General features: G+C 35.2%; 1 protein-coding gene across 1 annotated transcript in view; it reads left to right on the plus strand.

Annotated features, from left to right (window-relative positions):
• GPC5 (glypican 5) overlaps nt 1-26,700 on the plus strand; it is a 595,392-nt gene that overhangs the window by 286,646 nt on the left and 282,046 nt on the right. The window contains exon 7 of the mRNA XM_066176349.1: nt 26,334-26,487. Within this exon, the coding sequence (XP_066032446.1) occupies nt 26,334-26,487 (154 nt within the window). The remainder of the gene's footprint in view (nt 1-26,333; nt 26,488-26,700) is intronic.

Here is a 26,700-nt window from a genome sequence, read left to right on the forward strand (position 1 = left end):
GCTTTCCATCAGTACTGAAGAGATGAGTGATAGTCCTTCAGCTTTCCCCCATCCCGCTGAGAAGCCCCTCAGCAATCTGTCCAAAATGGTACCACCAGGCACCCTGGTCCCTGGAGCCAGCCAGGGCTCCTCCTCAGCAAATGCCCAAGCAGGGAATCTGACATGATGGCTCAGTCCCCACTTTCCATGTGTCATGGCTTCATTGTCTGGTCAGCATTATTGCAAGGTGGTGTGTCTGTGTCTCTCTGTTCCCTACGTTGCCCTCTAGCTGCTCCACTACTGGGTAGATCCCCTTAGTGGAAATTTGCCTGCTCGATTTGAGACAGAGTGACTAATATTTCCAAACTTCAAAGGTGAAGTATCAATTCTTCATGCCTGATATGGTTTTCACAAGGTAATTCCTCTCTGAATAACTTCCATCTATTGCTTTCTTTGCCTCCAGCTTCTGTTTGCTACTTGGTTCCTTTTTTGGGAAGCATCAGGTGATGGGATGCCATATTTACATCTTTTATGTTCATCTCTGGTCTCAGCTTTTTACTTACTCCACTGCTCTCAGGTTGTAGGTGAGGAGCCAAGAAAAAATATTTTTCTTTGCAGTTGCTGCTATCTTTTTTTTTTTTTCAGATTAAAAATTATAAAAACCCGAAGCCCGTAACAGCTCAGAATGCAAACCGCACCTGATCTAGATAATATTTTCATTATTACAGAACATAATTTTCATGTGAATGGATCTATGTCAAAATTTTTTTCATATCTTCTGTCATTTAACTCATAGCTCATTTAACACTTTACATAGTGTTATATTTCTAAAGGACAGAATACTCTCCCAACTGTAGTGGCAGCTCTGAGCATAGATGCTTTGTCATTTTTTTTCTTTCACTGTCTGTGTGAGACAGTTTGGATTTAAAAGCTGCTGCCATTCTGTTTTGGCAGATGCCAGCAGGGGTTTTTAGTAAATCAACTTTGCAAACGAATTTGTTCTTCAACTTTCCATGAGGGGATTTCTGTGGCTGCAGCATCCTTTTCCTGCTTAGGTGACTGTTGGCATAATTCTAGTGTGTTTACCTTGTTGAGAGCAAGATGCTCAGTCATGTATGATTCTTTAATGTTTTGAATGGATTAAGTGGTGTGTTTTCTCTAAGTTACAGTTCCTGATTCTGTGTTTCCTGTGTTCATCTCATAAATTATTATGTGGCATTATGCAATGAAAGAGAAAGAATTTAACTCTGTGCTAAGCATATGAAGTTTAAATGTTCACAGTTTTGGATATAGTTAATGTTTTAAAGCATTACTGTGTTCCATGGAAGTTGATTTTGATAGAGAAAGTTTTATATGACATTTCGTAATGGCCCAAAAACTGATGCCAGAATAATTTTCCTTTCAATTTGAACACAGAAATACAGAATTTGAGAAAGACTGCCTTTTTATTATTTTTTTTAATATTATAACCTTTTTCACTTTTCAGAATTTACATATTCCATAGGGGAAACCATTAATAAGGGTTTTGCTTGCATTTCTGCATTTGATCACACTAAATGAGACTGTTCATGATACCTAGGAGGGAACTTGTTACACCATAGCTGCTAACACAAATCCAGAAACGTTTTTCTTTTTCTTTTTTTCACTAAAAATCGGTGATTATTAAAAGATAAGTGTCAGATTCATTTATTGAGCTAATTTATGGGGCTCTCATTACTGAAAGCCACTACAGGTCCAATGCAAAGTAATCCAGTCTTTTAGCTAGATCCAGTAGCACAGCTCATGACACAGAACATTTCTGTGCCATCTGGTAGTGAAGTAAATCAGATAAACTGTTCATGAATCAATTATTTCAAATTGGAATTATTTGAAGCATGACATGACTCTAAAAGTAGCATTTTAAAATGTCAGTAGAGGCCAGTTCGTATATATAATCACAAAATAAGAAAGAAATAAATTCAGAATAGATTCTATTCTCTAGGGTGGTTTTGCACACAATTTGTTTCAATGCTTAAATAACATAATTTTCAAATCCCTTTAATTTGATTTTTGTATTTTAGCATCTTTCATTTCTTTAATGTTTTTGGGTCTTTGAGAAAAACTGTAATAAGCTATTTGTAAAAAGCATAACTGTTTTTCTTGATCTTACTATATTAAAAAAATTAACAGAATCTATTAGCTCATTTTTAATAGGTCATTTACCTTATATGCTATAAATGAATGGAATAGTATTACAAATAACTGTGTAAATGAGGCCTTTTTTATAACTTTCTATATTATCTTTCCACTTTATTAGAGATAATAATGAAATGGTTGCAGCTCTTCCAAGAAGTTGCATTTAAACAATTTATATGCCCCTACATCATCAATGGCTGTGGAGTTAAACTCAGAAGATAATAGGAATTTGCACTTACTGAAAATAAGGTTCAAAATGTTTAGGCTATTCTTTGCTCAAGCTGAATTTTCAGTGGTATAAAGGGTTCAAATGCTTATTTCATCCTGAAAGTATTTGACAATTCTCATTGACTTTTATGGAAATATTCAAGAAGCTAAGAATGTAAAAAGGTGTTTTTACGTAGGGCATATAGTCAGCCTGCTTAAAATCAAAACTTTGGAAAAACCCTACTGAGTAACTGTTTTCTTCTGGACTTGTTCCCTTTTCTGCCTGGAAGGATTTTGCCTTTCAGTCATGTTGTAACTACAGCAAATATCACGGTAGGCAATTTCTTCCTCTAAGTGAAGGACTCAAGCTGTAAGTAAAACTTTTGTGCTAAGTTCTGCATGAGTTAATAACTGCATTTGTACCTAAATTCTGTATGCCCCAAGTTCTATTAAGAATTAAAGCTCACAGCACAAATGAATTTTAATGGGAGTATTTTACCTCAGATGGCCATTTCACTGCATGGTTTCTGTCAAAATGAAATTGGGTCATATGTCTTTTTCATAAAAAAAGCTATTATGCACAAAAACTTTTAGTTTTAGGTGGCAATTTCTTTCCTCAGTGTAAATGGGTTCTTGGTGCTACACAGAAATGTGGCTGTCTTTCTATGACTGAGGACCCCATTATGTGTCATTAAAGGCAGTGGAAGCTTGGTTGTGGAATCTGGATTAACATTCATGTTGTTTTGGGAAAAGGCAGGTGGGGCTTTTTTACTCTCTCCTTTCTCTCATTTGTTTTTTTCTCTTTCTTTCCTTCTTTCCGTCTTTCCTTCTTTCCTTCTCTCTTTCAATCTCTCTCTTTTTTCTGTCTTTCCATTAGTCATGTTCCTAGTCCCTTTGACAACTACCACTCTAACATTACTGACAAGATATTTATTAGTGAAAATATTTTCATTTATAAATGCCAGACATATTTTAACAAAAGCATAACTGTATTTCCTGTCTTGCTTGTCAGGCACCACCACCCAGGAGTAGACCTGTTTGGAAGATCTACTTGAACTTAAAACAGTACTTCATCCTGAACGCTAGCAGCATGTTCTGTCTGCATTTTTAATATTACAACCAATATCAGAGGTTATCCTATACAGAATTTTTCATCATCCCTTACAAATATTGCCACAGTTGATAAAAGGCTGCAAAAGTGTTTTATACCCAAATGGGGTTTTGTTTTGTTAGTTACTGTATTTAGCATACGTTTGTCAAGATAGTGACCAACAGCAAAACAAGGAATGCCCAAAATCAGGATTTTAATGTTTTGACCCATTTTTCTAGATTTTATTCTTGTTGAGGCACTGCATTATACTTAGCAATAATAAATCTTAGGATATATACTTATAAATCATCTGTAGTGTGCTTGGTCATGCAGCCAAATAGCTGAATCATCCAGAAGTTTGTAGAAAGGAGTGCATGAACTGTCATCAACCTCCCAATCCAGGGGAATGCAGGAATTCTTTTTTCCTTCATTTTTGCATTATGTTAAATAATGACACACATGTGGAAAATAACATATGACTATTTTTTTAGTATGACTAATCATAAATTCATTAGAATAACACCAGTATCTAACTGTTTAAAAATTGCAAGCAACTTAACCCTTATCCTGTTTCTTCTGGTATTTAATTCAGACTTTTTGTATAATGTAGGTGTGTGAAGATAAAAATGAATAATGTTTTCTTGAAAACATTTCTCCCAACTAATGCAGTTGTGACTGTTGTACAATGAGATTTATTGGTTTTTTTTAAACTTCGGTTTAAAAGCTGAAGGTGGACAAATTAATGTGATGATAGTTGTGAAGTATTCAAATGAAGTAATTCTCAAGACCTGGTCTTTTCTTTCAGTTTTCTCACCAAAAAAGTCTCCAGTGTAAATTCACAAAGGTAGTGGTTATGCATCTCAAGGCATATTACTAAACGACATCTGTGTCTGGTCTGATCTGTCTTCATCCCTCCCACTCAGCTTTGGTTCTTAATCGAAATGTTCAAAAGCTATTTCAAATACAAATGTTCCTACTGAGCCTCTTCTGTGCAAATGTTTACCTTGTTTTTTTTGTCCCCATGAGCTTATAATTCATATGTCTGAAGTTCAGTAAGGTGCTTATACTCAATGATATCTATGTCATCAGATGCTGTCTGTATTTGGAAAAAACACAGTATAGTAAGTCTGTTTTTATCCCCAGGCTAAAAAACAGAATGTTAGTCAGAAATAGGCTATCTTTACTGACAAATGCAAAACATTAAAATATATTAAAATATAGCATCATACTTATTCTAGCCTAGATCAGAGCAATTCCTGTGCCTTTTAATTTTTTTTTCCTTCACCACAAACTAATACAATATTAATTAACCTTATGTAAAGGATATTCTCTTATGTTTACTCCTCCCAAATGGCTATTCCTTCAGTGTCAAATGATGAAGAACACCAGAAAAGTCCTTTCCATTTAGATTAGGAGTCTATTGAGTTCAGTACTCTTGCTCTTACAGTAGCACTAGGAGATGCCGTTTAAGGACAAAATGATCCTGGTAATAATCTGTGCTCTATTTTTATTGTACTCTGCCTGCACTCACAATAGTTTTATTAAAATTCTTAGAAGACATTCCTGTCTCTCCCTTTTGATATGGGCATGGTACCCATTAGAACCTCCCACCTGTCTCTTCTACAGATATGTTTCTAGCTTTGTATTTCAGTTAAGAGTATACAATCCCAATTAATTTTCATTCTACTGAGAGATTTTATTTTAAAAGTACCATATTCCTTAGTAGTTTTCACTGCTAAGAATTTTTACAACTAGAATTCTGATTACATTTTCCTTCATAAATCCTTTCTAAAGAGTGTTTTTCCTTAGGCACTGCATATGATGCCTGCTGAGTACCAGAAACTGTAAGGGAATTCTGATGTCATATGTAAGCCCTAACAGGGTGTGCAGTCATCTCAGGTCAGTTTTGCTAAATAAGACGTAACAGCTGTGTTCTCAACACAAGCTATTCATGATGTCTTCCTTTCACATGGATGGCCTCTAAATGACTTGTACTCAGATGTGTACTGTGTTGTCCTGATTTGTAATCAATACTTTCTGTGAGGACTGTAAAACACAGCAAATATATGTGTAATTGCTATTTTCATGAATGAAATTATTACAAATGTATAGCCCAATCTTTCTCCAGTACATCATTCAAGATTGCTTCACTCCAGGGAGAGCTTTGTTTAGGTCGTTCTGTGATTCAACTATGTTTGGCACCTTGGGTCTCTGTGGACCTTCAGCAGTGCCTCAGGCAGGCTTTACACCACCAGGCACCACCACACAGTCACATGCCACAAGCACAAAAGTTGCCTCATGTATTTGCTTTTCAATTCGTAAACCCCACATATCTGGTGGGTTGGCACAGTTTCCTCATGCTATTCTGGACACTGAAGTTAAAAAACTCCCATGAAAGAATTGTTATGCCTTAGAGTCAGAGCTTGCTTAAAGCAATATGAAACTCACAAAAAGGTTTGGTTCTATGTCATCAGCTAATAAGCATTGCCAAGGTCAAAGACATATCTCTCAGATAATTTTTTAATCAGGTGGAAGTTTCTTTCTCTGTTTGCTTTTCCATGTGTCCTGTGAAAAGACAGGCTTCAGCACAAGCTCAGGTGAAGTGGTCTAATTTTAATCACAGTAACATAGGGGAGGAAGGGAAATAATTGCAACTTGCTTGCAAGGCAAGCTATCACAGTTGCCCATATGATACTGTAGTGCTTCAGAACGGATAAGTTCCAAATGGGGCAAGAAAAGAATTCTGTCAGCCTTGACATATACCCCGTGCCCTCTTCTAATGCCTTGGGCCTCATACAGTACTTCTGACTGGTTATTCCTGAAGTGTGGACGAACCAGGAAATAGTATAAGTATCAGAGATGGAGGTTAAGTTTAAAATTTGTATCTGCACTAAACCAATTCTTTTTTTTTCCAGGTTAGTTTCCAGGGTGTTTATCGGGAATATGTCTGAGTGATCAGATAGTCCGTTCAGTCATCAGCATATGAATCCTTGTGGGTTCACTTTGAACTCTGCATACAACATAAGACAATCTGGTTGCTTACTCTGTCCCTTGTGCTCCCTTGAGCACCAGCACATGTAGAAAAACACCCTGAATGTCTTGGAATGCAAATCAGAGTATGCAGAACTCTAGAACAGTAACTACGGAGCTTACGTGTTGTTAACATCTTTTACTCTGCACTCAGGGGAGAAATTGCCATTGGAACATTTGTTTCTCCTCGAAATAATTTTTTCAGTAGCAACATTGCCAATTGTCCATACTTTTTTCCTTAAATATAGAAGATGGTTTAAAGGTCCTGGTATCAGCTTCACTGATAAAAAATAATAAAAAATACATTCTACTCTGCTGATTTCTTAGTCTTCATGCCTGTAGGCAATAATAGCAGATTGAGAAATATTTCACTGAGAACAATATGAATCTTGAATTCATATTCCTGGAGCCAAACAATGAATTCAAAAGAAAAAAAGCTTATTTGAAAGTGAACTCGCTGGTATTTTCTTGTGTTTTGCATGAAAATTTTCACATAACTCAATTTTCAAATTTTGTCTGAGGAGGTTGTTACACATTTTTAATGAAATGTATGTCTCTCTGTGATACTTCTTGTATTATTGATTTTTATTTCTGACAATTACTTCTAGTCTGAGTTCTACGTAGGAAATCGTTCATGTGGTTTTAGAGAGGATAGATTTAAAACTATGCTCTTCTACTTAAAGCTTTCACTTTGTTGGACTACACCTATTTCATGCTTTTGAAGTTTGATTCACAAGCCTCAGTTTTGTATTAAGCCCTGTGCTTTTAATTTTTTAGGAATAGAACATCAATGAGGTTAATTATTGCAATAAGGAGTATTTAGAGAAGAGTTGCTGTTCAAATTTAGCATGTCCCCTTTTCTATGAGTTTGAGGTTGGAAACTGGGCAGTCTAGTTCTGGGTTTCAACAGGTATGTGATTACTGAAAATCGCATTCATCTGTTAGTCAATATTGCTTTTATAATAGGGGATTCATGTTGATACACAAAGTATTCAACCTGCTAGATTGCACGGCTTTAAACCAACTACAATTTAAATATTTTTATCTTCTTTGGAAGTAGTGGCCCTTGCCAGCTGATACAGGCTAGAGGATATTCGAGAGGATATTCTGCAGCATTCTAGGGAAAGTATGGATGGTTATGGCTGAGAACTGAGCAATGGCCACTTTTGTTTATTAATGATATGGACACCTTTGTGGGGTCTTCAGAATGCAAGTAAACTGCACAAGTATAACTTTGTAAGACCCTGACTTGAGAGAAAATTCCGAGACTAGAAAGTGAATTAAGCATCAAGAGAACACCTATTCCCAGTCCTCAAAGCATTTTTTGCTTGGCCATACAAATTTTTCAGGTTTTATTTTTTTTTAGAAAAATTCATTTTATGGTTTCTATGGCTGTCTTTGAAAGTGTTCTTCTTATTATCCGTGCCAGCATTAAAATGAGTCCTCAGTGTGTAGACTACCTAATATACCATTGGTACAGATAAAATTCAACTTTGTCAATATGTGACAAGGTTTCTTTTAAATTTGGAAAGGGAAATAATACAAGTGCTTAATATCAGTGTTCAGATACTAACTTTTATTAGCATTCTATACATGCTGTCATTATCTATACTTTCTCTTTTTGTCTCATATAAAAATGTAATAATTCATTTACATGGCCTACCTTCAAAGCAGAGAAAATACAGTAGCTCAGAATTAAGCTGCAGTCTGTAATATTTTTTCTTGATTTCCTGGAAGAAGCAAATTAGTCTGGTACTTGCTTTTTTGTTGTTGTTGTTGAATCTCTCAGCATGCTGATTGTTTTGCAGAAAGACTTTCAATAGAGTGTGAGTCAGTTTCAGCAAAAATGAGATTATGCTATATTTTTCAGCTGTGAAGTAAAAGATTTTTGTTGAAATCTAAAAATTGCTTGATGTTAATGTATTTTATTTGTGTTTTGGAGGTTTATGAACTGTGAAAGTGCCTGGCAGGAATGCACCCAGCTGTTTTTTATAATGTTTTACTTCTCAAGAGCTATTTCTGCTATTAAATTAGACACTTGGAATAAACACAGTATCTCAAAGGAGTGTTTGCAAGGGTTAAACCAAGGTTCTCTATATGTTTTGTTCCAGTAGTGTGTCATACTAATATGTTTGGCTTAAGTTTGGCTTAGTTTTTATAATCTTCATGTTACAGGAAGAAAAATATAAATAGCAGTAATCTGCCATAGAGATATTACCAAAACAAAATGGTGGTACTTTAAAGCTAGATAACTGCATAGAAATAACAGAATAAAATTAAAATATATACTTTTTCAGATATTGGAGCATTTGGCCTTGAAGAAGTACTATATTCATTGAAAGAATTATTCCACTGATGTATTTGGCTGCCGTTAGGATTTTTTTTTTCTAGTTCAGTGTTCTCTTCAGGTTTGTTTTTGTTGGTTTTTTGTTTGGTTTTGTTTGCTTGTTTGGTTGGTTGGTTTTTTGTGAGGTTTTGTTTGGTTGGTTTTTGTTTGTTTGTTTGTTTGTTTGTTTTTTGTGGTGATGATGGTTTACAATTTTGAGCTGATATGCTAGACCCATTTCTGTTAATTCACCCACGTCCAGGAATATTTTTTAGTTCCTACTGACAAAAGGCGGTTCAGACATCAGTCTGCAACTTTGTGAATGTAAGTAGTGGTTATCTACCCAGTGTGTTTGACAGTAAATGTACATAATTTTGCATCTACTATGGACCTTGAAGGTATTGGAGGGCAAATGTTACTGCTTTTAGAGCATTCTCTAGAAGTTATTTAATAAAGCAACCAAACAAAATTCCATGTCTTCTGCTAGTATCAGCATGTACAATGTAATTAAGTGTTTGAAAATGAATGTCTTATAGTTTTGTGTCTAATTAGTTTCTGCTGATTATCACAAAACACTTAGAACTGTAATAACTAAACAGGATAATTGAATAATTGAAAATTAGGCCTCAGCGTCCAAACTATATAGGTGAAATTATGTTCTCTTTTATCATATATTGCTCTGAATTCTCTTGATAGAAAATGTATCTGCTATAGTAGCTGGTCCTCATTTCAACAGTCCTGACTTAATGCTGCTTGCAAGCTGTGAATCAGAGAAAAATGATCTGGTAAAAGAGACAGTGACTCAATGAAATAATAGAAGTAGCAAGAGAGTGGAAGCAGATAGGTTTTATTACTGAGAATACATTTTATGTCAAAATATGGTGAGCTACTGCAAGCTGCATTTTTTGTAACATTTCTGATTGTCCTCTTGGAGCTGAGTATTAGAATAGGTTTTATTTGTGTATTTTACAGTGTGTATCCTCACAGTGTTTTGTGAGTACATATTGGAGGGTAAAGGCTTTTTGTTTAAATGCAGTAAAATATGGCAAGACTAATATTACTTTCTTCCAAATTGTGCCTGTTTTTGCAAATCAAGGGAAGAAAATCAAGAAATTTGCATTAACAAACCATGCAATCTATGATTTTTTCAGGTTAAAAAGAACAATGAAAAGGTTAATTTAAGATAAGTAAGGCTGAACTATAGGCAGGAACACAAACATGTCTCTGAGACCTGTGTAGTATACATAATCTACTCTGCCAACATCTACATTTTAATTAATTAGGTAAAGGGTCTTCTCAAAATGACATATCAAATAAGTTATTAATTCTATATCTCATTTGGCCAGATGGTAACCCTAATTCATGTTGGTTTAGTGTTATGTACCAGATAGTGCATAGTCTAGATTTGGCTTTTAAAGTAGGAAGACAATGGTGAGAATGTGTTCTAAAGGAATAAAAAGCTTGTAGAATTCTAGCATTAATTTACGCTGTAGAACAGCAGGAGTGATGGTTTATATCAAAACCAGTTTAAAACAACAGAAGTATACTGAAGAATATCAGGCACTAGCCAACATACAGCCTTTGATATATGCCAGAATTGTTAACAGTTTGCATGAACTTTTCATAAATACAATTTTGTATATTCATGTTTTCTTGAAGTTCAGGCCTGGAGCCTTTGCTTTTTTGTGAGGGGGGGGGAAAAAGTGAAAAATTTGTCTGATTTTGAATTTCAACATCAAGCACTGAAAATAGTTACTCTGTGGAATGAAGGTCAAGCTAGGAGGAAATAGTCATTGACTTTGTACTGCCGTCTTTTATTCACCAATATACACAGGGCTCTAACAGAATGTGGAACTTGCACACTACTGACCAGATAGGGGTATCTGCTGTAATCACAGCCATTCTTCAGGACACTGTTCATCTTTCTTAAAGGGTAGATAGACCTCCTCTAACCCTTCAAACAAACAAACAAACAAACAAACAAACAAACAAACAAACAAACAAACAAAAAACCCACACCAAAAAATCCCCAACCCTAAAAACCCAAACCCCAGAAGGTGAGAATCTGATTTAAAATTTGCAAAATGAAGCTTTCTGTGTATGTGAAGTTGTCTTACCTAGAAGAACTTCATGACAACCACAAATATAGATACAGAAATACGATGTCTCTCTGTGCAGCTGTCCTGGAAAGCCCATTTTAGCAATCATTCTCAAAGATTTCTGAACACACACAGACTGAGAGTGAGGTGTCCTTAACAAAAATATTAATGCCTTATGTTAGGGCTTGTCAAATCTGCTGCAACGTCGTGTCCCCAGGTTCAGTCAGTACCAAGGCTGAGCACATATACAAGTGTGTATAAACACACAACAGAGCTGTATGAAACTTCAACACAGTCCAAAAAACACTTAGAGATGGAGTCAAATGGAACACAGGGCAGGCTCTGCAGGTCACATATAGAGCATAGCCAGTTAAGTGTACAGATGAGGCTCTGTTTAAAATTGACTGGCCCTTTTCATCTCTTTGCCCCTTTATTTTCCCATGTTTGTTCCTCTTCAGAACCCCTTGATCTCCACCTTTCCATGTCTTTGGTTCTGCCTCTAAGTATCTCATATTAAGCTTCGTGCAATCTCAGAATGCTCTTCCCCTGCATCCTAGAAATGTCTCGCATTTCCTAGGAAATAACTCCTTCAGTATATGAAGTGATCCATGGAGATCCTTCCCCACAGAGCCTGGAAGGCAGACAAACCCCAGTCCATCTGTTGAAGCTTTTATGGGATGGCTGGCACAAGGGCTCATCTCTATCTGTCTTATTTTGGTTCTCCTTTAGCCATTTTGTCTGTGTGCTCCTTCATATTGGGAGAGATGACAATTTAATCACTTATTCTAGAAGTACAATCTTTAAACATTGATCTAGGAGAAGCTGCTGTTTTTTTCCTTCTTTCCCCTCAAATAATAGTTGGATGATTGAAGTACAAGTTGAGAAATCCTAGTTCAGCTTATTCCAGAGAGAGTTCCTCTACATCAAAACTACAGGATCTTTGAGGAGGAAGAACTTTATTCTTCCATTAATACAGCTTTCAGGTCTTTAACTAAGAGGTTACAAATCTCTGATTCCTCTTTAGCTCTCTGCGTCCATAAAATATTAAGAATTCGTTCTTCGCTTATATATTTTTTTGTAAAAATATCTTAAGAACATGTCTTTCTTAATGAAACTAGACTATAGTATAAAAGTTAGGGTAATAGGTAAAAATAAGGATATGATTCACTGTGAACAGGTGTGGGTTTCAGCCTGAGTCTCTCATTTTTTTGCATGAAAACCTTAATATATACATTATTATATGAAAGAAAATAAATGATATCTGTTCTTCTGTTGACGGAATTTTAACATAGGGTGAGGCATGTAAGTGCTTGATTTCTGAGCCATATCTTCTTCCCTAAGGCTGTTCCTCTTGGGGTGGATGTCCCATCCCGTGAAGTGTTCAAGTCCAGGTCGTATAGGGTTCTGAAAAACTTGCTCTGGTGAGAGATGTCACTTCCCATGGCAGGAGGATTGTAACTAATTGACATGTAAGGTCCCTCCCAACCCAAACCATTCTTTGATTCCATGATTAGGGGGGAAATTTTTCACCCAGGCTGGAGCACAAGAGCTGGCAGCCCCCAGTATTGCACTGTAGTGTACCAGCTCACATCAGGACTGCTTTGCTTTCTTTGCAATTCACAGAGCAGTATATCCCAGCCCTGCCTGCAAAAGAACACTGTAGTAAAACAAAAAAAAAATCAAATTTTATTATATGTGAGGGATTGAAGGTCTGTTATTATAAACACAACTGTATCTTACTAACATTTATACTATGCATATGTAGTTGATTGTATGTAAAAGTCTTGACTTGAACAGCTTCTAGGATTGTAATTTACTACACATTCAATTTTTGAAAGATATAAAGAGAAATGGGAACACTGAACTCTAGAAAATGAACGTCAGACAACATTTTTTTATATTGTGTCTCATATTTTATTAAAGCCATTCTGTATTTTTGGACATTAATACTTGATTTCTTAGTGATTCCCATTTCTACATAAATCTACATTACAAAACTATGCAGAAATGAACACATTGCAATAACAAAATCTGTATCAGGTTAAGTACAATATATAAATTTTACTAGCATTCGAAACAAAATTCAGACTCCATCTGTCATATATTATTTCCAGAGAAGTTATGAAATGCACATATATAATTGGATTATGAGAAATTGAAAAACACCCAAAGTGCCTTACAAAGAGTATATGATATTTATGCTTGGCTTTAACAATGATTTTTTTTTAAATTTTGTATGGAATTTTTAATGGTAGAAATTCATACTTCCAATAAAATGAAAAATTTATAACTGCATTGAATAGGAGTTTTCAGTATATGCCCAATTAGATGCTCTGTATGAGAGAAAATAAAATACAACAAATATGGCTCATCTCAAAGGAATTAAAGATATTTTTGTATTTCATAAAAGCCTCAGAATGCAGACTCATCTATTTCTGATGTTAGGTTGTTGGCATACTTTGTGTGAAATATTTTTGATACCAGAAAAAGTTAAAAGTTTACTGTCGGTGTGCTAAAAAATGCATAAAAACTTGCCATAAAATTTGTATTAAGTGTAAGGAAAATGAATTTAACAAATAGCTTTATAATTTACTCTCAAGATTTTTAAAATAGTTTTTCTCTGCCTTTGAGACAGTAGGAAGACTGACATCAAATGGCTGATGTCTATTTTCTTTCCTTCCTTGCTGATTTATCCCTTCACCAGACTTTGAAGGAAGAAATTATCACACCCTCTTGAAAGAACTTAGTATCCTATCACTTCATGGCTACAGTTCTTGAAGTTAAATGCTAAGGTTTCTAATTTTCACTTTGTTGTTTTAAATGACTGCCTTCTCCCTCCATTTTCTGCGGGAAAGTAGTTTGTTCCAGAATGAGCTTTTAGTGCAAGAATCCAGGTAGAAAAAAAATTAACTTTCTTTGGAATGTGTAGCATCATATAATGCTCTTCCAAAATCACTAATGCATATGTCCATGCATCCTTGCATGATTCATTTTAGGATGGGGTCAGGCTTTTGAAGGTGCTTGTTTTCTTTTCAAATCTCTAATGACTCTGCAAGGTAACTAATGCCACGTAAATAGCCTGGAAGTGTTTCAGTTGAATAGAAATGTCCTACAGTGGGGGAGAATAAAAAGTAAACCTGCAAAAGTTGTGGGTTTTGGTTTGTTTGGGGTTTGTTTTGTTTGTTTGTTTGTTTTTGTTTGTTTTGTTGTTGTTGTTGTTTGGTTGGGTTTTTTTGTTTGTTTCGTTGCAGTTGTTTGGTAGGTTGGTTGGTTGATGGGTTGGGATTTTTTGCCAAACCACATATCAGCAAAGAATCTGACTTTTGACTTCAATAAACATCTTACAGATAACTTAAGACTGAGATGAATTATGCTCTGGACTTGCCTTTCTGCACAGACAGATGCCTAAGTTTAGATTTCTAAAGCTACATGAAGTGACTCCCATCCTAAGAGTTTAAAAGACATGTAAGCAGTTTTTCTGTCTTGTGGGATCCCTCAGTCTTCACTTTATTCATTACTTTAAGCCTACACATGGGCATCTCTAAAAAGCTAAAATAACATATTTCCTATATGCATGTTCTTGTAAATGTTGCCTGTTTTTTACTTGTTCTGGGTGTTTCGTTAATGACCACTTTTTTCACTACATGTGATTTAAATGAGGATTTCTGAGTTCTAAATAAGAGGAATATGCATTAGATTAGTGTGTTAATGAATAGTGTTTCTGGGTTGAGCCTGGTTTTATGCACTGTTCATGGAGATTTTAAGGTTTCTATTGATATCTTCCCTGTAGTGATGAGAGAAGATGGGTGATTATGAATAAGTAGCACAATGGCAATATTTAATAACTGTGAGCACATGTGCTAACACAATACAATGTACTGATGAAAAAGTACCCTGATTTTCACAGTAATCAAAACTGTCTGTAATCTATGCAATATTCATTTCACTTTAAAAAGAAAATGGTCCTTTTATGTCTTCCGATAACCTAAACAATAAAATAGTTATTAAAATGGAAATCCTGAGTTTGCACGTGCATATAAAAGGATTCAGAAAAGACAGACTAATATACCTGGAACTTTTGTGTGTGCTAGCTTTAGGAATACATATGACTTTATAAATATTTATACATGGTTCAAAGCCATCTGTCAACAATTAAAATATATGTCACATTTAATAACATAGTCTGCATAGATTAAGATTACTATAATTAGACTATTGCGCACATATTACAGCTGCAAAATGCATGAGCCAGGCTTTCTCAGGAATTTCAAAAAAAGGCTTCTTTTATTTTACAATATTCTCCATGGTATTTGATTGCATCTGAATACGTAATGCTGTGGAGAAATAGCATAGGCAGCTACTTGAACTTGAAGCTAGCTTTTCTGAGAAAAGTTGTAATCTTATCACACATACAAAGACCCAGTGGGATCTAAAGGATTGTTGTACCAAATCTTCCTGAGACGATTCTGATTGTAAGTGGTCCACTTCTTTATGCACTAAGAAACCTGTTCTCAAGTAATATGCATGTCCTTTCCTCCACTGCTTTCATATTTCAAGGATGCCTTAATTCTCTTGAAGATTTTGAAAAGCAGGCATGATGCATTTTGACAAGACTAGGCAATGGGAACTATTTTAAGAATAGTTTGGAGGCAAAGAGGATTTAAAAACACAGTCCTTCATATATGATAAGTCTCAATTTATGCAAAGCAGCCTTACTACATGGATTAAACCAGAGAAGTATAGTTATACAGAAATCATGAAAATAAATGACAACTCAGAAATTGGGACAAGGGGCAAATTCTGTGGCAGGAAGGCCTTCTTTTAACCTCATTAAGAATTCACTTGCCTTCTGGAGAGTGCTGGCACTATCTCAGCAACTGGAAAACATTCAGTGTAAGACTTAAGTGTGGCGTAAACGATGTACTAGAGTTTATATTGGCATTCTATCTGAAGGATATATTCTGAAAATGAAAAGAGTATATATTGGACCTTAAGAAGAACTTGGTAAATAACACAGAAGATTCTGAAAACTTGGTAAATAATGCAGAGAATTCTGGATCTGTTTTTTCTGCGGTATGTTTTGTAGTAATCTCTTATAGGATGAGGCCAAAGTCACAGATAAGGACTGCGAGTATGCTTTTGTGATTGATACTTGGTGTCACTAATGTAAGGAGATTCCTAGATATTATTTGTATTAGTTATATTAAGGTTCTGCATAATATCTTTTGTTTTGCAGGGGGAGGGTGGAGGGAAGATGGGACATGACAATATTTTTGCACAGAGAATCCCTCCCCACAAAAACTGATCTGTAGACAACATTTGTAGGGTTCGTTATGAGATAAATGAATACTGAAGGATTTGTTTCATATTGAATTCTGCATTAAATTTTATAGGTGCCTACTGTCATATCATATTCTAGATCAATTTAGAATGCTCTGATTTAAGGAAAAAGTACATATGCAGCTGCTGAAGAGGGAAATGTATTTTTAATGTTTCAATTTTTTGAGTATATGGGATCATTTTTCACTTGCATTATCTACAGAGAAATGGCTAATACAAAAGTAAAGACTTCCTTCTATTTTATTTTTGTATTTTAACTTTCTTTCAAATGTCGCTTGGAGCATACTAGTTTTATGAAGTTATACAATATTGGCTTTCCTGTAAGCTTAGTCTTCATGAATTTTACACAGCAGCTGTTGCTTTTCCTCACTCACTCGAGTCCACTGATGTGAGGGCTAGAAATGTCACCAAGTAAAAGACGAAAGTAGCTTTATCATGCTGCTGGTGGATAAGGGAAAGCAGTCTGTCAGTTAGCACTGCTGGTGGGTCACCTCCACTGACTGTCTACTGAATTCCATTCTCTGAAATCAGTTCTCTGGATAAATCACCAATTTATCCACTCACAATAGAGTAGCAATAGAAATGTACCTCTAACAGTACAGTCACAATTTTGCTCATGATGGCATCACAGATTATTTCAATGCAGCTTTTTCTATAATGTCTTCTGAATGGCCCTCGAGAAGAAATGTCAAGTAGCATATTCTTATAAAGTGAAAAGTGTTCCAGAAAATCCTTCATCTAAATGGCTTAATATTATGCCCTTTCACTTGCAGATCTGTGAAGTATAAGAAGAAATCAAAACCAGAAATAACGTGTCTGCGATTTTCATTATCATGATGTTTAATTTACTTCAGCTGTAACATCAGACTTCTGTTTCCACTAACAATGAGAGGAAACTAGACATTACTAGTTACTTACATAACTCTTAAGTAAAAACTGTGTCAAAGAGGTAAAACAAAGTTCTGCTTTTGTAGGCATAGGCTCCAAATTGCCACTGACTGGAAATACACAGGTGGACAACTGATGTAGTGTAGATAATTTGCTGTAGAACCCATTTCTAGCTTATTTTTCAGTAGCAATTTAATATAAACATTTTTAAACATGGAATAAACTTTATTCTTAAAAAAATAAAATTCAACATTTACACTTTGCTAATGTCATGATTTTTCTTTCTAAGTAACAGACAGACTAATAACAGATTGATGTTACTATCAGTAGAAATCAGTGCACAATGAGTGAATGATCATGTACTTGTGTCCACATTTATGAATCTTGCCAGTTGGTGAATTCTCTTCTGTTCCACAGCTTCATTTGTATGTGTTGGTTTCTTATTTTATTTGAAAAACTGTACTTCCTAGTGAAAGTCATGAGATTATTGAAACTGGCTGTAATTCTGATTAATTCTCCATATGATTTTCCAAGTTCTAGTTGTTAACACTGAAAATGTTTGGTTTGAAACTTTCCTTAAGGAAATTAAATTCTTAAATAGTAATCAGCATTTTTCCTCACAAATAATTTGATCTTTTTCTTGATTTTTATATAGAGAGGGAACATAAAGAGAAACGGTGAATTTTATATCTATACTATCTAGATAAATGGTTGGGATCCTGCTGTGCTTTTTCTCCAGTGGGCCTTGCTGTGCTATGAGCTGTGTAGTTACCAAACAAAAATTGCACTGCCTGGCTAAAAGAATTAAGAATCCTCTTTGAAAAATTTTTTTTTGCTATTTCTTTTCTATAAATCTGTTTGGACTCCAGCCTTTGCTTAGCTGAATAATTCCCATCTTTAACTAGGATTATGGTTCAATTGCATGTACTCAGATGCCTGGAACCATTCCAGCTGCTCCGTGCTCCTTGGCCTCCAGCTGTTGCTCGAGAACCAAATTCTTCTACAAGTTATCACTTCTCTCTTTCTGCGTAGTGCCTCAGATACGCTAGGTCATATCAAAAAGCACTAGACAAACATGTCCACAAAACTGAATCAAATTTCTAACATGCAGATTACTACTGAGGACCTTAGACACTTCACTTACAGAAAAACATGTAAATTTTTTGACATCTACACTGAGGTGTGTGATTCTGAAGCTCAACCCCATCCGAAATCCTGGCTCTGTTTGTTCAAATGACTTTTATCTGATCACAGTATGTCCTGTTATTAAAATCAATCCTTTTTCTTACTTTTGGTTAGACATCATTAATCATTCATTAAAGCACTGTAACAGTCTGGCTGTTACTTTAAGTTAAGCTGTCTAGTGATTGACATATTCTGTTCCAGAAAGACAGAATTTAAGTCTACTATTAGGACCAAAGAAAACTGTCTAATATATGTCATATATGTCTATCTATATCAACCCTTGCCAAGGAAGAAAGGTCCGAAAATTCAGATGAGGACAAGGTAAAGGATAAAATTGTTTTCAGATTATCTAAAAATTATTTGTAATACCTAGTGAAGGGGGTTATAACCAGTAACCTTCAAATGAATAAAAGGCAACAGATGAACAGAAAAGAGCAGTGACCAGAAAAATACAAGCATATTCATGGGTGGGTGAAACAGGCAAAGAATGTTAGTCTCTAAACATTAATCATATAAAATGTAATTTTGTTCTGTTATTTCAACTACTAGACAGAAATAAGAGTACATTCTATTGTTCTGGCATTTAATTTTGCTTGCATTTGTTATCTTATAAACGTCTAACTCATTTACTTAATTTTCTGAGGATGATTTAAACCTGCAGTGAAATGTTAGCAAGACATGAATTTTTACGGACGAAAATACCTAAATATTTTTTAAACACATCAAGTTGATAGTGTGCATAACTGTGGTGGCAGGGATTGCACCAAGGGATAAGAGCCAAGCTTTTGCTCCTGTATTCACTCTGAACCAGTAACAACTGGAAAGAAAAGTAATCACTCATGTCAACTCAAGTGAGAACCTCAGTTGGTGGGTTTCAGCTGTAAAATGCACTCCCAGATATAAAGCAAGATTTCTATAAGTTACAGATTAGGAAAAGGGTATTTGTGAATGGACAATTCCATTTAGGAGATGTATATGTATTTGCTAAAAAGAGGATAAAGGGTGAGAACACATTGCTCCACATCCCCAGTGCTTACAAATAGCCTCTTAGTAAGTGATTTACCTTAGGGAGAAGTGGTTGGTGGACAGATGTAAATTACGAAGACTGAGAAATTTGGTATCTATCACTGTACCTTATTGTCCAGTTCTCTTTTATTTTGGCACTGGAGACATCCCAAAAAACTGCATCTGTTGTATTAAATAAAAATGTTCAGGGACTGGAAGTGTCCTACTTCCTACAGCAAAATAACCATATCCAGGCTGCCTACTCAGAACAGTCTGTAGACTATGCTAAGGCTCAAATTGGGGTCAAGCATTATTGTAGAGCATGCTAGTTAGGTCAGTTGAACTTTGTGATGGTCAGGAAGCATGCTGAGGATGGAACAAAATGTGCAGTGTGTGCTCGTGCTTGAACACATAGTCTCACTGTGAGCAATTGTACCTTCAATGAAAATTGCCAGTCGTTGCTGCCTAATTTAGCAATTAGTTTTCTTTTAAAATTTTGTTCTCTTACTAAGTGGCTTTGAACGCTACTAAATAACTACTGAGAAGAAATGTCTGGATTTTGAAGTAGTTGTGTAATAATAAGCCGGGGTGATTCTTATTTCCACTATTCAGGCAGCAACTGATTTTATCCTGAGATAGTCAATGTGTATCAAAGAAGCACAAAGGGTAGGTTAAAGTTGTGTTGTGCAGTGCTGGCACTTAGCCACCTTTCTAATTTTTGCAGTTCAGTAAGCAGAATGAATGTCTATTTCTTTCTTTGTTCAGCTGAGTTAGCTTAGACTCGAGAGAAATATTGTGTTATTTCCATCAGAATTTCAGGCTACTGGTGATTTTATGGAGAAGAATGAGTTTTCAAACTTGAAACACAGAGCTGTAGCCCTGGATCTAGGCAGAAAACAGTGAGTTTGACATAGCATTGTATGTATTGCTTATACTTTGTGTATCATCTCAAGGATATAAAGGCTAGAGCTGATTAGAAATCTCATTCTTTTTTTGAAAATATCATTAAAGAAAAAGAAAGGAGCTGATGTACTTCACACAATGCTACACCTTTTTATTCAAAAAATCCCCACAGGGCACTATCATAAGGGATTATAAATTGCCATACTAGTGATCTAAATAGCAGTCGCCAATATAAACTGGACTTCTAATTTGGAATGCATAGTTTTGTTAAGGAAATGAAACCCTGCAGGACATTCTGGCCTACAGATGTATGAATAGGTATTTTTTTAGAGATCACCAGAGGAAATGCTGATTTCTAAGTATTTGGGTATGTAACACTAAGCAGAGGTAATAAATTAGCAGATTATTCCTCTCATTTGAAAGAGTTCAAGGTAGTAATACTTCTAGAAATAATTCTTCTGGATTTGACTTGATTAGCTAAATTGGATTCACTGCTAGGCTCCTTTAAGATTCCTCCAGAAGTTATGATGTGCACATAAATGAAAGAGAGGAAATACTATGACTGAGTTTAGTTCACATTGAACTGCAATAGAGCATCAAGATATTTTCATTGAAATACAATACAATAAAATTTATAGAAAAATCTATATTTACCATGAATGTTTATGATGTAGAATAAGTGAATACGATACTACATTTTTGTATCACATCAGTTTCAATCATATAAGTTTTATTACCTTTCAGTGTTCTTCATTAGACATAATCCAGTTTCAGCAAGGATAGAGTTAATCTTCTTCTTAGTAGCTGGTATTATGCTGTGTTTTGGATTTAGGGGAAGGATAATGTTAATAACACAGTAAAATTTTAATTGTTGAGCAGTGCTTACTCAGTCAAAGACTTTTTGCCTTGTCTTGCTGCCCTGCCAGCGAGCAGGCTGAAGGTGTACAAGAAGATGGGAGAGGACACAGATGTGACAGCTGACCCCAGATGACCCAAGAGCTATCCTATACCATACAAAATCACACTCAGCATATAAACTGGGGAGAGATGGCCAGGGGCTGGTTGCCCACTGCTCAGGTCATCAGTCAGTGGGCAGTGAGAAATTGCACTGTGTATCGCATGCTTTGTACATCCTTTCATCATCATTACTATTATTATTTAACATTCCTTTTATGTCCTACACTGTTTTTATTCCAACCCATGAGTTTTGCCATTTTTCTGATTCTCTCCCTCATCTCACTGAGGGGGAGTGAGTGAATGGCTGTCTGGTGCTCCTGCTGAGTTAAACAACAACGAAGATTAAATCACTTGTAGCTTTCTGCAAGCAGAAAAATACAAAATAGAGTACACTCTTGCCATTTCAGATTTACTTATATGAATTAATACATTTTTGAGAGGCAGAAGGGGCCATTTTAGTTTTTTACTTTAAACTCAATACATACCATGTCGTTGAACCTCTAAATTAATTCATGCTTTAAAACCAAAACCTATTTGTACCAGAACAGAACAGAACAAAACAAAAGAAAACAAACAAAAAAACCACACCCCAAAACCCCAACAAAACCAAACCTCCCCCCCCAAAAAAAACCCCCATTACTACAACTGTTGATAATTGTTATTTACTATTGAAAAATTATTTTTATATAGACCAACCTGAATATTTTTAAAATGTATGATTCTGGTAACATAGATTTTTTTATTCACTTTGAATGTTTAAATTTAAAAAAAATTTTTATTTGCTATTTTCATATGCTTTGGCCTGTTGAATCTGTTAAATCCATATTTGCCATATAGGCATTTACAAGGCTTATAAGGCTGGTTAAATAAATTCTTGAGATCAAGAGTTTTTTTGAGTGTACTAAAGGATGAGCTCCGTGGTTAAAACAAAAGGATTTTTGGTTCCATTTTAATCATTGTAATGGAATTCACTTCTGGGCCATCCTTTCTGAACAAAGGCAATGAGAAAGCGATTTAGGAGTAATAGAACACCCCTAATCTGACTTAGTATTCCTATTTCTGTCCCCAAAGATATCCCATTAAAATCTTTGTCTAGAGCGTTGCTCTGGGTAATTCATATTCTGCTGGCTGCCCAGGATACCCACAATTAATTTACGAAACAGAATATTTTGTCTTTTAATATGCATGTAATACAATATTTAGACTTGCAAATTTTCTTTTGTCTGTATTTTATTATAGTATATTTTAAAATTCACTCAATTGCCTCACTTGCCAGATGAGATTTTCTTAGTTTGTCACTGCTTTTTGTTATTTAGCAATTCTCCAGTTCTCATGGCAGTACAAGATTTATAATTACCACTTTGTTTTTCATTTAGCTTTCCAGATCATCGATAAAAGTCTTAAATAATCTTGAAAGACTACAATGCCCTATAGGTCTGTACAATAATCATATGTCCATAGTGATAATTTTCCTAATTAAGCTTAGACTCTGGGATTTGTTCAGAATCTTCAAGTACCCTCATAAAGTGCCTCTGTAGCTGCTGCAAGTTCGTTTTCTTACCGAAATGTTACAGAGCAGTAAGTCATATATTTACAGAACCCTGGAAGTACTTTAATATGACAATGTAACTTCTGTAATGCAAATATTTTCATTCTAAAAGATGAAATTTCACAAAATGTATCAGTGGTACTTTTCGATATTATAACTTTATGCAGAATTGCTTTTGGGTCAAAGAAAGCATTCCCCTAAGCCATCACTGAAAGTCCTGAGAGGTATTTTGGCAACTGAGTACTAAAAGATCTAAGGGGGAGGCCAAACTTCCCAAATCTATGTAGGGAAGCTGTGATGCTGAAGACTCCCAAAGATCTTTCAGATGATTCGTCCTCCCATGCACATGTACCATAGTAGTGGTGCACAAATTTTCTGGGAAAAATAAAATGCCACCAGCAGAGGACATGCTTTTGATACCAAAGTCTTAGTTCAATAAACTTCCATCAACATTAGGAACAAGGGAATCTGGAATATTGGTGTATCTATTGCAGTCTCAGAACAGTGGTGAGCTAACCCTTGCCATAAATCATTCAAATTAATACGGTTGCCAATAATATCTGCTGCCCCTTTGATTGAAATTGAAAGATGATACTGTGTGATAAAACTCATGGGGTTTGGAGTTTCAGGGGTTTTGAGACAAAAATTTGATAGAATGGAAAAACTGTTAGACAAAATAAGAAGACACTATTTTATACTTTGACACAACAGGAAAACAGTTGTACTTTTTTGAGGGGCAGAGAGTATACAGCTAGTAACCCTCCTCATTCTGCTGAAATACCCAGTAAGTATATAAAACAAAATTTTCCAGTTGTAACATGTACTTATTTTCCTTCTTAAGAATAGTCTTATAAAAAGTGCAGCAGAAGAGAAAAATTCTTTTAAAAAACTTTTATCTTTATTTATAATGTGAATCAATTTATCTTTGAAGAACTACATGGATTTCTGTTTAATAAAGAATTTATACTAGATCCAAGTCTTGCTTAGTGGAGAACCAGCACTGAGACTTGTGTACTTATATGGAGACAATATTTCTTCTTGTACAATTAAGGAGACCGAAGAGAATAACAAAGTCCAAATAACAAATGAGCTTACTCATTATTTAATCTCTACTTTTTCAAGTACAGTGAAAAGTTTGGAAAAAGTTAAAGAGTACTTTTTCAATATTGAACCTACCTTTAAAGCACTTAAGGGGGATCATCTGTATTTTTAGGTTTTTATTCATAAATCAATAATGCATAATAATAAAAAGGAAGAAAAAGAGAGGAAAGATGAATAACTAAGTTGCACTGAAATTTAAAGAAGCAACAAAATCTAAAACCTTATTAAGTCAATATATTTCTAAGACTGAGGCAGAGATATAGAGGAGGATGCATGTTCTCAGGCTGAAAAAATGTGTGTGTATATATACACTTCAGATATATATGGTATATATGGTATATACTATAGAAAATTTGGAAACACATTTTGTTTGAAAAACTGTCTTGCTGAAAGTTCCTGTCCACATTTATGCCACAGATCTCAGGGATAAAGAGTACCTTATCATACAACTGGCCCTGGGAATGTGTCATGATATGAACTGGGGATAAAAAGAAGTGTCCACTTTAACTGATGTAGTCCATTAAACAGTCTGTGTTTTGTTTTAATAAATACTATTTTGTAGAAGTATGGCATGGATTACACAATAAGCAGGGAGCAGAGCAGCAGTAACAAAGAGGGTTTTTTTCCATCTTAGCTAGGTAGTTTGTCTTTCAGGTAGCATATAAATGCCTAATTAAACTTTTGAATTAAAAGTGCTGCATAAATTGGTTCTGCTAATTCAGTGGTGAGTGGCATTCTCCTTTTTTTACACAGAGGAGCAAGTGGATTTTATAGAAGCATTGAGATTTATCTGAATGATCTCATAGTAGTGATTAAAATATTTTTTGTTGGGCACTGTACAGACCTTAAAAGATCAAGTTGTCTGAGAAGTGACTCCACAATCTGAAAATAAACTCAGTTTATAGGTTGAAAATATGAACCCAGTATCTTGTTAAATAACAAAGCAAACACATTTTGAAGGTATAAAACAACTGAGTCTGTTTCAAACTAATTAGTATCTTCTTTAAGGAGAAAGTACTATCTGATTATTAAATTAAAGAATCTGTGACAGTGAGGTTTTGGCCAGTGTAAAGAAGTCTTCCTAGATTGAAGCATGAGTAGTGCACAAACCTGTACAAACTCGTATTTTGGATGAGATGAAGTTATAAGAATTATCAACATTTTTAAGAACCTGGGTTTTTATAGGTTTTGACGTTTATACTTATCTGACAGATAAACTGAACTGAGTCTGAATGGGGAAGAGGGCACGTTGTTTGTGTATATATGAAAGTTGTACTACCACTTAAAAAGTATATGGCAGCACTTGTACATTTGATAAATGAGAGAGATTAACATTATTCAGGTGATTGCTCAGCACTGCTCCACAGAGTGGAGAAATGTGTTAAACTGATCTCTTACTATTTTCTTATAAACCATGCAGATATCATTGGCCATCTCTATAGTGAGAAATAAAGAGGAGCCAAAGAACAATCTTATTTATACTGGAACCAAATCATCTACACTTCTTAGGCCAGTATCAGCTATCCCTTTGTTTTACTTTACCTCACTTTTATTAGTTCTACCAAAGTAATGCCTGGATGTCCTTTGGAAATAGTTCTCTCCATGCTAGCCCTGCCTCTGACTGTATTAGTTTGGTCTGCTATTCCTTGATATCATCCGAACACTTTTTTTTTTCTTCAGCTTCTGCTAGGTTTTCATGTGACACACCCAGAGCAGACTAGTATGTTTTGGATTCACAAATAAAGAGCTGAAACACAGCCCTCATACTATTTCAGATATTCCAAATGCAAAAAGTTCACATTGAATAATAAATGTATCTTTAGTCTCTGTAGATATCACATGGGTCTTTAAAAGATCCAGATCCAGCTGTTAAGTACCACAGATGCTGTCTACTCTATGTGAGCCTATAGGAGAGGGGCAACAAAAGTTTTAGTGGGGTCTGTTGTGGTAGAAATAAGGGCAATGATTTTAAACTGATGGAGGTTTGATTTAGACCACATATAAGGCAGAAGTTTTTTGTAATGAGGGTGGTGAGATGCTGGAATGTGTTTCCTAGGCAGGTGGTAGATGATCCAGCCCTGGAAATATTCAGAATCAGGTTGGATGATGCTGTGAGCAACCTGGTCTCTTTGAAGATGTCCCTGCTCATTGCAGGGCAATTTGGACTAGATGGCCTTTAAAGGTCCCTTCCCACCCAAACTTTTCTATGATTCTGTGTACTTATCCATTCCACTTGGCCTTTGAGCAAGAAATTGGTGCCTGATTTTCTTTTACAGAGATAAAGACATTTTGTGGATTTTTAATTAAAACGAAACTATACATCTCCAAATGCCACTCTTTCAAATCTATCCATAAATCAGGGTTAAAAAAAAATCAGAATTCTCATTCTGAAATTTCCTTTTCAAATCAGGTTATTACTAGAGACATATGTTAAATTTTGGGTACTCACTGAAGCTCTCCATATGTACTGCTAACATGCACACTGTATCTTGTCTTCAGCAGTTGCAGGGCAAATCATTTCCAAAATGGGATCTCCAACAAACAGGCAGCGGTGGAGGTGTGGATGAACAAATCAGTGGTGATTGTGATGATGAAGATGGTTGCGGAGGATCTGGAAGTGGAGAATTCAAAAGAGTCCTGAAAATTACAGACCGTGAGTCCATGATTCTGTTTCCTTCATGCATTTAAACAGTGAATTGGCATATTTTCCACTAATACATACCACTGAATTATCTCAGAAAAGATGTGAAAATTTGTCCATGTAGTGTTTCCAAGATTTACAGGAATAGGCCTGCAATTATAGGATTTCTGTGAGCACGGTATCACTATGAGTATCAGTTTCATCATTGCACATGTTCAAATATAC

This window comes from Chamaea fasciata, unplaced genomic scaffold (genome assembly GCF_029207755.1).
Source record: "Chamaea fasciata isolate MVZ Bird 193981 ecotype frontalis unplaced genomic scaffold, bChaFas1.0.hap1 SCAF_2, whole genome shotgun sequence".
In the NCBI taxonomy this organism is placed as follows: Eukaryota; Metazoa; Chordata; class Aves; order Passeriformes; family Sylviidae; genus Chamaea; species Chamaea fasciata.